Source organism: Lampris incognitus, chromosome 10, assembly GCF_029633865.1.
Source record: "Lampris incognitus isolate fLamInc1 chromosome 10, fLamInc1.hap2, whole genome shotgun sequence".
Taxonomy (NCBI): Eukaryota; Metazoa; Chordata; class Actinopteri; order Lampriformes; family Lampridae; genus Lampris; species Lampris incognitus.
This window is the reverse complement of record NC_079220.1, coordinates 18,869,088-18,882,033: the sequence shown is the minus strand read 5'-3', so window position 1 is coordinate 18,882,033 and position 12,946 is coordinate 18,869,088. Positions and strand designations below refer to the sequence as shown.

The window sequence follows — 12,946 nt, the reverse complement described above, 5'->3', positions numbered from 1 at the left end:
AGATTACAGAATACTCCCGTGGTCCTGGCCGTACTGTATGCTCCAACCTGGGATGACGACAAATTCATGTCTAATTTTTTCTCCTCCTTACCTAATATCAATGATCACTATATTATCATTGGTGGGGACTTCAATCAGGTTCAGGATACAGTATTAGACAGGTCATCCTCCACACTCTCAACAACGTCAATGTCCGCCAACATTTTAAAATATCATGCTGAGCAACTGGGCTTAATAGACCCTTGGAGAACTAAATTCCCCTCCAACAAGGTTTACTCATTCTTCTCACATGTTCACCACACTTATTCACGGATAGATTTCTTTTTACTTGATAATAATCTAACTCACAATGTTCGCTCCTGTGACTATCGCAGCATAGTTATCTCTGACCACGCCCCCACATCTGTAGAGGTTAATTTCCCTCATGGCAGACCACCTTCCAAACCATGGACATTTAATACACATTTATTAGCTGAGCCGGATTTTAAAAGCTTTCTTGCTACACAAATTCAGGTCTTCTTTGATATAAATGACACATCAGATGTTAGTAGTGGCACACTTTGGGAGTCCTTTAAGGCGTGCCTCCGCGGACATATAATTTCGTTTGTCTCCCGTTTCAAGAAGCAAGAACGTTCAAAATTGATAGAAATTTCAGATGCAATACGAGAACTGGATAGACAATACTCACAGAACCCCTCTCCAGCTCTATATACAAAACGGCTTCAACTTCAATCGCAGTACGATTTACTATCAACTGGTCAAGTTGAGAGACTCTTCCTGCGTACCAGACAGCGCTTTTTCGAACAGGGAGATAAGCCAGGAAAACTTCTTGCATACCAAGCACGTGCGGAAAGTACATCCCGGCTGATACCTAAAATACAGTCACACACTGGCGAGGTCACAACAGACCCTATAAAAATTAGGAACGTCTTCTCTGAATACTACTCTAAATTATACTCATCCGAGTCATCACTGTTTGACTGGGACAACTTGAATCCTCTAGATCTATTGACTCTTCCCCAGGTGGATGACTCTAGCGAGCTGGGCGCTCCCATAACAATTCTAGAAGTTAAGGATGCAATAAAGTCACTACAAAGCAGTAAGGCACCTGGGCCTGATGGCTACACCACTGAGTTCTATAAAACCTTTTCAAAAGTACTCGCCCCAATCTTAGTGAGGGTCTACAATGATGCCTTCTTAGTAGGCTGTTTGCCCTCTACTTTATCAGAGGCTTCAATTACACTGCTGCTCAAAAAGTCTAAGGACCCACTACTCTGTGGCAGTTACAGGCCGATCTCTGTTCTTAATGTGGACTTAAAAATACTGGCCAAGGTTCTGTCGTGTCGTCTCCAAAAAGTCGTGCCGGCTCTGATTCACCCCGATCAAACGGGTTTCATCCACGGAAGACAATCCTTTTTTAACACTAGAAGGTTGTTTAATATACTCTTTTCTTCCGCCACCGATTCACCTGAAATAGTGCTCTCCTTAGACACGGAAAAGGCGTTTGACAGGGTGGAGTGGGGGTACTTGTTTTACATACTTGAAAAATTTGGTCTAGGTGCCAATTTTGTCTCTTGGATAAAAGTCCTGTACTCCTCCCCTGTAGCGTCGGTCTATATTAATGGCACTAGATCAAGCCAGTTCTCACTCTACCGCGGCACCCGCCAAGGTTGTCCATTATCCCCATTATTGTTCGCCTTGGCTGTGGAACCACTAGCCATTTGGCTCCGTGGAGAGGACAGATATAAGGGCATTACACGGTTTGGGGTGTCTCATAAACTGTCCTTATACGCTGACGATTTGCTGCTCTACGTTTCTGACCCACTGTCTTCCATTCCCATAATCCTGAACATTCTGGAACAATTCAAAAAGCTTTCTGGATACAAACTTGACCTCCAGAAAAGTGAATATCTACCTATTAACCCTCCCGCGGAGAGACTCCCCCAGGCTCCATTTCCCTTTAGACGAGTCACCGAGGGATTCAAATACTTAGGAGTCTTCTTCACCAAATCTTTTACTGAGCTATTCGCAAAAAATGTCCAACCCCTGTTAGATCGTCTTAGGTCTGACCTGTCTAGGTGGTCCTCCCTCCTTCTATCACTTTCAGGACGCGCAAATCTGATTAAAATGACAGTTGCTCCTCGTTTTCTTTGTGTTCCTCCACATCCCGATTTTCATCAAGAAATCTTTTTTTCTACACTCAATCAGATGATTAACTCATTTCTGTGGGGCAGTAAAAGGGCACGTATCAAAAGCTCAGCCCTTCAACTCCCCAAGTGTGAAGGTGGTCTGGCCTTGCCAAATATCCGCTACTATTAATGGGCGTGTAATATCGGTAAGATTCTCTTCTGGAAAACCATGGCGGCACAGGATAACCTGCCTCTCTGGGCACAGATGGAGCTGGCCTCTGCACGTCTCTCATTCTGGTCGGTGGTCTGCTCGCAGTTACCCCCCTCAGCTAGAAAAATATCACAGAACCCAGTAGTCACAAACACTTTTAAGGATCTGGAACCAGTTTAGGAAGCAGTTTGGCCTGCACTCTCCAACGGGTCTAGCCCCAGTATATAGAAACCACCTCTTCTTACCATCTTGCTCTGATCCAGTGTTCCAAATTTGGTCAGAAAAAGGACTATTAACCATCTACAATCTGTACGCTAATGGTGTTTTCTCCTCCTTTGCACAGCTGTCAACAAAATTCAACCTTCCACACACCCACCTGTTCCGCTTCTTCCAAATCAGGCACTTTGTTAAAAACCAGTTCCCACAGTTCCCTGGTCACCCACCAGAAACACAGTTAGACTCGTTTCTGTGTCTAGACGCTAGTCGTAAGGGTCTCATCTCAATCCTATACAATAACATACTCAGACTAAACCCAACTCACCTAGACTCCCTGAGAGCCGCTTGGGACCAGGACCTCGGGACCACTATGACAGATGAGCAATGGTGGCAGGCACTAGACCTTGTACACACTTCTTCTATATGTGCAAGACACAGTTTATTGCAGTGTAAGGTTTTACATAGAGTCCACTATACCAACGCTAGACTAGCTAGGATTTACCCAGACAGAACAGACTCATGTAACAGATGTAAACAGTCTCCAGCTGATTACATACATATGTTCTGGTCATGTCCGCAGCTTGCTGAATTCTGGACAAACATTTTTGATACATTAAGTACCGTCTCGGAGACAGTGATAGACCCTGTCCCTCTCACTGCCCTCCTTGGAATTGCCGAATCCCAACATATGTTTCCTAAGGCCACAAACCAAGTTATTGCATTTACTACTCTACTTGCCCGAAGGCTCATACTTCTTAAATGGACCCACTCTTCCCCTCCCACTCACAATAGCTGGATTCAGCAGATACTACACTGCATCAAGCTTGAGAAAATTAGATACTCACTAAAGGGTTCTCTACAGACATTCCGTAAAACTTGGCAACCCCTCTTAGAACACATTGACACCTTAACTATCAATGAAGAAACTGACTGATCAGAGCTGACCCTCCCCTCTTTTTTATTATTCATTATTCACTCTTTTCATGTTATCCTTATTTTATTCCTTTTAGTTTCCCATCTCTCTTCGTTTACCATGTTTTCTCTCAACTCTCTTTAGTTGGCTCCTTTTTTTTCCTCCTCCTTCCCCTCTCCCTTGAAATGAATGTGTGTGTGTGTATGAATGTGACCCCAGGGGAATGGGCGGGATAGTGGGCGGGGGGGGGACTGGAGTGGAGGGTGGGGAAGGGGGTTCATGGGATGGGTGGTGGGGAGGGGGGTTCATTGGATGGGTGGTGGGGTGGGGGGTTTCGAGAATTGGGTGGGCTTGCTTTGAGGGATGGGTTTTTGTATCACTAGCAGGACAATTATAACACTGTTGTCTTTATTGTTCCACTGCTAACACAATCATTCTTAATTCTACTGTATAACTGTATAAATGCATTTGCCTTCCTGTGTGAAAAGCAATAAAATTATTTTGAGAAAAAAAAAAGAAGAAAGACCAGCGCCCACCGTACCCCTCTGACCATCAATGGTATGGACGTGGAAGAGAGTCAGCAGTGTTAAGTTCCTGGGAGTTCACATCACAGAGGACCTCTCCTGGTCCTCACATGTCACTGCGCTCTCCAAGAAGACCCAGCAGCGTCTTCACTTCCTGCGGTGTCTGAAGAAGGCATCTCCCCTTACCCATCCTCATCACATTCTACAGAGGCACCATAGAGAGCATTCTGACCAGCTGTATCACTGTCTGGCCTGGGAACTGCAAGGCCTCCGACTGCAAATCCCTACAGCGGATGGTGAAGACACCTGGAAAGATCATAGGCTCTCAGCATCGTGAAGGACCCCACCCACCCTTCCCACATCCACTTCACCCTCCTACCCTCTGGCAGGAGGTACCAGAGCATCCGTGCTGCGTCCACCAGACTATGCAATAGTTTCATTCCTCAGGCTGTGAGGTTCCTCAACAGCCTGAACACTTAGACCTTCCACAAAATGACTTTTTGACCGTCTTTCTCACTGTCCATGTCAGGTGTGCTTGTGATGTCTAGGTCTGTGAAGTAATTTTTGCTTTTAATGCACTTTTTGTTTTTAATATTTATTGTGTGTTATTTGTTTTTATGCGACACTGTGGTCCTTGTGAAACATAATTTCGTTCCCTTGTATGTATGAGACATGCATATGAGGCAATGGCAATAAAAGTAGTATACGTCTAAGTCTAATATGCAGGGAATAAATGAGTCAAGTGACTCCAGACAAAAAGATATGGGGCAATCCTTCATCAGTGTCATGGTTTGTACAGTAGATCAGGAGCTCCATGGGCTGCTTGTTGGCCTTTGCTACTCTAACACCTCTCATCTTCATTTTCCAACAGTGCAAGACCAGGATAACTCTGACAATAACACCATCTTTGTGCAAGGCTTGGGAGATGACTACACTGTTGACTCAGTTGCTGATTTTTTTAAGCAGATTGGCATCATTAAGGTATGTCTGACTGACCACACTACCAGTACATCTCTCTGCTGCTCGGGAGTAACACTGAATGAAGAATGTTCCTTGGTTAGAGTTAAAGTCTTGGTGATGATGATAATGATAAATGTTGGACAGTGTTCTCCTGTGCTTCATAAATAAAACACCTAACACTCCACTTAGTTTTATACGTCACCCTCCACTTATTGTTGTATTCCTCCATGATTTTTATTAGGTTAATAAGAAGACAGGTCTGCCCATGATCAACCTATACACAGACAGAGAGACGGGGAAACTGAAGGGGGAGGCTACAGTGTCTTTTGATGACCCTCCCTCAGCTAAGGCAGCCATTGACTGGTTTGATGGTAATACTTTTTTTTTTTTCTTGCTATCTGTGTTGATGGCAAACTCAGCATCAGCTTGGTGGGCAATGCCTGCCCCCACATACACATAAAGCTCAAGACGAAATGGAATACTTACTAAAAGGTGGCAATAAAATCAAAGATGCTGTACAGAAATGGGATTGTGGACATATTTTATCACCAAATCTTAATCACCAAAATGCCATCTCTAGTGAGAGCAAATTGATGAAATTTGCATTTATGTTTCCTCACCTAACATGCCACTAGCACATTAGCTTGAACTTGACATAACATAAGGGTGAGTGATAATGATAAAATATCCTGTCAGTTTAGTTTTTATCAATTTCAGAATTCCCAATATGATCGTGAATTCTATAATTTTTTTTCTTGGGCTAGGTTACAACTTACTGTAATGTTAAAGCCTGTCCAAAGTGCAATCTTTTACATGAAATGGCTTGCAATTAGAACTGCACAATATATCATTTCAGCATCGTCATTGCAGTGTGTGCATGTACAATATTCCTGCAATGTGAAATAAGGCAAATTAACTCGGAACACCTCATGCTACAACTTTTTGCTGCTTGATACAAAAGGAAAACTCACACGGTTCTCATTTTCCATGACTAATATACAAGAAGAGTCTGCCTGATATTTTTTTATTTCTTTTTCGACCCCTTTTCCCCCGATTGGATCTGGCCAATTACCCCACTCTTCAAGCTGTCCCGATCTCTGCTCCACCCCCTCTGCTGATCTGGGGAGGGCTGCAGACTACCACATGCCTCTTCCGATACATGTGGATTTGCCAGCCGCTTCTTTTCACCTGACAGTGAGGAGTTTCACCAGGGTGACGTAGCACATGGGAGGATCACGCTATTCCCCCCAGATCCCCCTCCCTCCCGAACAGGCGCCCTGACCGACCAGAGAAGGTGTTAGCGCAGCGACCAGGACGCATCCCCACATTCGACTTCCCACCTGCAAACATGGCCAATTGTGCCGGTAGGGACGCTCAACCAAGCCGGAGCTAACATGGGGATTCGAACCACCGATCCCCGTGTTGGTCAGCATGGAATAGACCACCACACCACCTGGATGCCCCTTGTTTAATATAATTTACTTCGTTTTAATACCCGGGACATTTGTCATTTCTCGCTTGGACGAATGACACATAGACATGTTTGTCTTTTTCTCGGCTAGTGATGCACCTGGATCCCAGTTATATCAGCAGGCACCGCGGTTAATCCGCAGATCGGGCTGGCTGAGTCATAAAAATTAACATTCTGATTACTAGAGGATGGGTTGTGGGTGGGTGAAATAATACATATTTAATGAGGAAAATATTGATTACATTCTCTAAATGTGAACATATTTTAAGCTTCATTTTTCGTCAAGCAGAAATTAGCAGACGACTCATTGTGCCAATTGCGGCGTCCATTTGCCTTGAGTATGGCGACAGAATAGTGTCAAAAAGCACTCGCGCGATAAAACATGCATTCGGGCGTATTATATTATTTTACACACGTAGATATTAACTGTGAGTGTGCAAATTATCTCCATGCGTGCGCACTCAGAGGAAACTGCTCCCCGAGAGAGGAAAAAAATGCTGCGAGCGAGGAGGAATCTGACCAGCGCGCCAAACAACCACTCAAAAATCACTCCGCTCTCTCGAAGTTGATTTCTGCTCGCGCGATGTGAATTTCTGCTCTCTCGCTTGAAACTTTTGGCACAGTGGGGGAGGGAACCAGGGGCGGTATTAGCACAGTGGGGGAGGGAACCAGGGGCGGTATTGGCACAGTGGGGAAGGGGACCAGGGGTGGTATTGGCACAGTGGGGGAGGGAACCATGGGCGGTACTGGCTCTGCTGTGATTGGTCGTTTCTGAAGAGCGACATTTGATTGACAGCCCTTTTCTCATGGAAGTCTGCTGAAACGAAGAAGACAACGGCGTCTGGGCAGAGGTTACTTCAGGTGAGAAACCCTTGGCTGAATTCGGGCATTTGTGATGAACAAAAACAGTGGCTTGTGTAAAATTTCATCTAGATAGAATGCACGCAGACTAATAAGGGTAATTAAGTTAACTACACTACACAACATATTTCTCAGAAACATATTTTCATGAAACTCTACTAAAGCCACTATTTTCATTCATTGCAAATAGTCGAATTCAATCCAGGTTATCCTATTTGAAAAAATGCCTGCTGAGCAGCGGAGTTCGAAAACGAAGTGGTAATGGCGTCTTCTTCAGGGACTGGGAGTTCACTTTCCCAGGCTTTCTGAAAGGAGGGCTGTCAATCAAATGTCGCTCTTCAGAAACGACCAATCACAGCAGAGCCAGTACAGTCCCCTGGTTACCTCCCCCACTGTGCCAAAAGTTTCAGGCGAGAGAGCAGAAATTCACTTCGCGCGAGCAGAAATCAACTTTGAGAGAGCGGAGTGATTTTCGAGTGGTTGTTTGGCGCGCTGGTCACAGATTCCTCCTCGCTCGCAGCATTTTTTTCCTCTCTCGGGGAGCAGTTTCCTCTGAGTGCGCGCGCACAGAGATAATTTGCGCGCTCGCAGTTAATATCTACATGTGTGAAATAATATAATACGCCCGAATGCATGTTTTATCGCGCGAGTGCTTTTTGGCACTATTCTGTCGCCATATTTGAGCAGCAATGGAGCCAAAAAAGATCAGAGAACATTAAAAAAGAATTAAAAACAAAAAAAAGGAAGGGCAGAAAAATTCTGTGTGGGAGCAATTTAGTGAAATACTTAACCATGAGAAGTCAAATGCTGGGTATGTCATGTGCAACAGCTGCAAAGCACTGTATGTGTATGATAGCCACAAAACTGGTACCTCAAACATGGTGTAATATCCTACCATAACATCACGTTTACATATATATCCCACTGAGAAATAATGGTAATTTGTGATCAGGTGCAGGTCTCTAAATCGGAGAAAATAGTTTGTTTCGGTGGGTGATGTGTACACACGGATTTGGATGATGTCAGCTGATCTGCGTATCACTATTCTCGGCCGTCTGTCTGAAAAAAGGCACTGCTTTCACAATTTCCAAACAACTCCCCTGCCAAGTCACCCCAATCATTCTAGAATGTTTAATTCTTTTCAAATTGATCTTTTCAAATCAAACTGGGCGGCATGGTGGCCCAGTAGTTAGTGCTGTTGCTTCACAGCAAGAAGGTCCCGGGTTTGAACCCTGGGTGTTGTCCAACCTTGGGGGTCATCCCAGGTCATCCTCTGTGTAGAGTTTGCATGTTGTCCCCATGTCTGCGGTGGATATTCTCCGGGTGCTCCGGTTTCCCCTACCATCAAAAAGACATGCATACAGTTAATAATCCTGTCTGTGCCCCTGACCGAAGCATGGTAAGACAAACTGGAGTTGATCCCCAGGCGCTGCACGGCAGCTGTGCACTGTTCCTAGCTACACAGCTAGGATGGGTTAAATACTGGGGAAGAATCGCCCCATGGAGATTAATAAAGTAGTAAAGAAAAGAAAAAAAGAAGAATAGAGCTATTCAAGTCATCTGGTGAAAATTCCTGTATTTTTTCATATCACAGCACACTGATCAGCCAAAACATTAAAACCACCTGCCTAATATTGTGTACGTAAGGTCCCCCTTGTGATGCCAAAACAGCTCTGACCCGTCGAAGCATGGATGGAACCAAGATGTTAGCAGCAGGTCCTCTTTAGTCCTGTAAGTTGCAAGGTGGGGTTTTTCCAGCACATCCCACAATGCTGAATCAGATTGAGATCTAGGTAATTTGGGGGCCAAGGCAACATTTTGAACTCTTTGTCATGATCCTCAAACCAATTCCTGAACAATTTTTGCAGTGTAGCAGGGCCGATTGTCCTTCTAAAAGAGGCCACTGCCATCAGGGAATACCATTGCCATGAAGGGCTGTACCTGGTCTGCAACAAGGTTAGGTAGGTGGTACGTGTCAAAATTACAACCACATGAATGGCAGGACCCAAGATTTCCCAGCAGAGCATTGCCCAGATGACCACACTGCCTCCATCAGCTTCTCCCCGTAGTGCATCCTGATGCCATCTTTTCCCTAGGTAAACGAGACACACACACACACACACCCGGCTGATTCATCAGACCAGGCTACTTTCTTCCACTTCTCCATTGTCCAGTTCTGATGCTCGTGCCCATGTAGGCGCTTTTGATGGCGGACAGGGGTCATCATGGGCACTCTGACCTGTCTGCGGTTACTATGTAATCCCATACGCAGCAAGCTATAATGCACTGTATGTTGTAACACCTTTCCATCATAGCCAGCATTAACTTTTTCAGCAATTTGAGCTACAGTAGTTCTTCTGTGGGATCGGACCAGACGGGATAGCTTTTACTCCTTACGCACATCAATGAGCCTTTGGCACCCATGACCCTGTCGCCGGTTCATCAGTTGTCTTTTCTTGGACCAGTTTTTATAGGTACTGAGCACTGCATATCAGGAACAGCCCTCACAAGACCTGTCATTTTGGAGATGCTCTGACCCAATCATCAAGCCATCACAATTTGGCCCATGTCAAAATCTTTGAGAGCCTTGGCCCTTGTCAAAGTTGCTCAGATCCTTACGCTTGCCCATTTTTCCTGCTTCCAACACATCAACTTCAAGAACTGTTTGTTCACTTGCTGCCTAATATATCCCACCCCTTGGCAGGTGCTATTGTAACAACACAATCAATGTTATTCACTTACCTGTCAATGGTTTTAGTGCTTTGTTTGGCTGATCGGTGTATATGTCACAAAAAAATATCGCAATGTGAGTTTTTTTCCAATATTGTGCAGGCCTACTTGCAGTGTATTTGGTAAGCCTTTTGAATGTTGACTGGTGAATACTAGTTTTGTATTCAATAAAAGTTCATGCACTGTACTATACCTTCCCTTATTGGATGAAATCCAGTGCTACCTCTTAAGTCCTCAGATTTTTCACAGATTGTGGGTGTGGGTTGGTTGTGTGAGATGAGAGGCCAACTCCTAATGTCTGTTGATTTCTGTTGATTCTTGACAGGGAAGGACTTCAATGGAAATCCCATTAAGGTGTCCTTTGCCACCCGCAGGGCTGATTTTGGAGGCCGGGGTGGCATGAGGGGTGGTCGAGGACGAGGAGGTGAGTCCATGCTAGGCCTTTGATTTTCCAGTGTCTTTGTGTTCATAGCTTAGATAGGGTCTCTAACCCCCCCCGAAACACTGCAGTCCACTCACTATCAGTAATTTTCATTTATTCCATGCCAATGGGAAGGCGGAGAAGGAGTTTTGATAGAGGACACAAAGAAGGGAAAGTTTGTGTCCTAGGCTATTGGAGTTACATGTGTGACTAAGAGTGAATGAAACTGCTGAGCACAACATTGTTTTTTAAAGGATCATTTCCGGCATTATTGTGGGCTTGTGGTATTGATCACCGACAAATCTCCAATATGTGGTAAAAATTTTGTCTCAAAATTTTGCTTTATCTCAGTTTGCATTCATTGGCAACCTTAGTTCAAGTAAATGCGGATTTAAACTGCACCCTCTCGGAATCTTAGTCAAAAACCTTTCAATCACGTCCACTACATTAATCTCTGGAGTTCATTGAAGATAGTGTAAATAAAAATGATAACAATAATGTATTTTGAAACACAATATTGTTATATCATGGTGTTTTATGTAAATACAGTGGATAAACATTATAACAGAAATGCATAACAATATGTTAATATCAAAGAAGTTTGAATCAGTTCGTCTTTGATTTTCTTACCTGGATTATTGATCTTGTGTCAGGACATTATCAAATCAAATCAAATCAATTTTATTTGTATAGCCCAATATCACAAATTATAAATTTGCCTCAGTGGGCTTAACAGCAACACAACATCCTGACCTCAGACCCTCTCATCCGATAAGGAACAACTCCCTAAAAAAAAACCTTTAACAGGGAGAAAAAATAGGAAGAAACCTCAGGGAGAGCAACAGAGGAGGGATCTCTCTCCCAAGACGGACAGCGTGCAATGGATGTTGTGTTCACGCAATTTACATAATACAACATTGAAAGAGGATAACAGATTTATAATGGACATAAAATTTATGAAGAACATGATGCACAGGATGCCAAGCAGTGTCCAGATGCCAACGGAACAGTCCGGGACCCAAGCCACGTGACCAGCATCAATCATCATGTTAAAAAAAACGTATGTGAGGAAATGGCAACCACCATCACCACGGAGACCTGGGAGGAGAACCAACTGCACGTGCACGCAAGAGAGACTCACATGACACCATTCAAACACAGAAAAAGAGAAAGGAGAAGACATCGTTCAGAGAGAGACAAAAGACATTTTAGAGAAGAGAACAGTTTGCAATAGTCATTAGTCATAATCAATTAAGTCATCAACTAGTCATAATCTATACTCTGTAATCTATGTTCGAAAATCTTCGGCAGAACAGTGGTTGGTAAATTCATTGAGACAGAAAACCAACCCGCCATCCAGTACAGGTTGTGAAGCACTCAACTTAAAGGAAACTAATTGTAAGCTAAGGCAAAAAGATGAGTTTTAAGTTTGGATTTAAAGGACTCAACAGACTCTGATTGTCTGATGGCAGCAGGCACGTTATTCCACAACAATGGAGCCCGATAGGAAAAGGCCCTGCCACCAGCTGACTTCTTTTTAACTTTGGGTACACACAGGGGCCCTGTATTTTGAGAACGAAGCGCTCGAGATGGCATGTAAAGTTTAAGGAGATCAGACAGGTAAGATGGAGCAAGCCCATTTAGGATTTTATAAGTCAGCAGAAGCACCTTGTATTCTGATCTAACATGGATAGGAAGTCAATGAAGGGAGGCAAGAATTGGTGTAATATGGTCAAATTTCCTAGTTTTAGTTAGGATTCTAGCAGCAGCATTCTGAACCATCTGAAGACTTCTAGTACTAGAATGTGGCAGACCTGAGAACAGAACATTACAGTAATCAAGTCTGGATGAAACAAATGCATGTATTAGAGTCTCTGCGTCAGCCATTGAGAGAAAAGACCGAATTTTAGCTGTTACGTAAGTGAAAAAAGGCAGTCTTGGTGATTTCTTTAATGTGCTTATCAAAGGAAAGGCTGGGATCAAACGTAACACCAAGATTTTTGGCTGCCACACTTTGTGAAACCACGGAGTTGTCAATTGTTATCGTTACTTGATCAAATTGGTGTCTGTGTCTAGCAGGGCCAATGACCAGCATCTCGGTTCTATCTGAATTTAAAAGCGGAAAGTTAAGTGACATCCAGTTTTTCACAGTAGCCAAGCAGGCCTCTAAGTTAGTGATTTGAGTATGATCATCAGCCCTTATATGCACATACAGCTGAGTATCATCAGCATAGCAATGGAAATTTATTCCATAACTGCGTATAATTTGGCCAAGAGGTGTAATGTAAAGAGAGAAAAGTAGAGGGCCAAGAACTGAGCCCTGAGGCACACCATATTTAACGTGAGAAAATTGTGATATAATATTATTATAGCAGACACAATGCGTTCTTTCAGATAAGTAGGACTTAAGCCAAGAGAAAGCTAAGCCAGAGACACCAAAATTACAATTTAATCTATCTAAAAGTATAAAGTGATCAATGGTGTCAAAGGCTGCACTGAGGTCCAGTAGT

At 43.7% G+C, this 12,946-nt stretch overlaps 1 protein-coding gene across 1 annotated transcript in view; it reads left to right on the top strand.

The window, feature by feature from the left end:
• fus (FUS RNA binding protein) overlaps positions 1 to 12,946 on the top strand; it is a 77,027-nt gene that overhangs the window by 27,716 nt on the left and 36,365 nt on the right. The window contains exons 9-11 of the mRNA XM_056288359.1: positions 4,865 to 4,974; positions 5,195 to 5,324; positions 10,341 to 10,439. Coding sequence (XP_056144334.1) covers positions 4,865 to 4,974; positions 5,195 to 5,324; positions 10,341 to 10,439 — 339 coding nt within the window. The remainder of the gene's footprint in view (positions 1 to 4,864; positions 4,975 to 5,194; positions 5,325 to 10,340; positions 10,440 to 12,946) is intronic.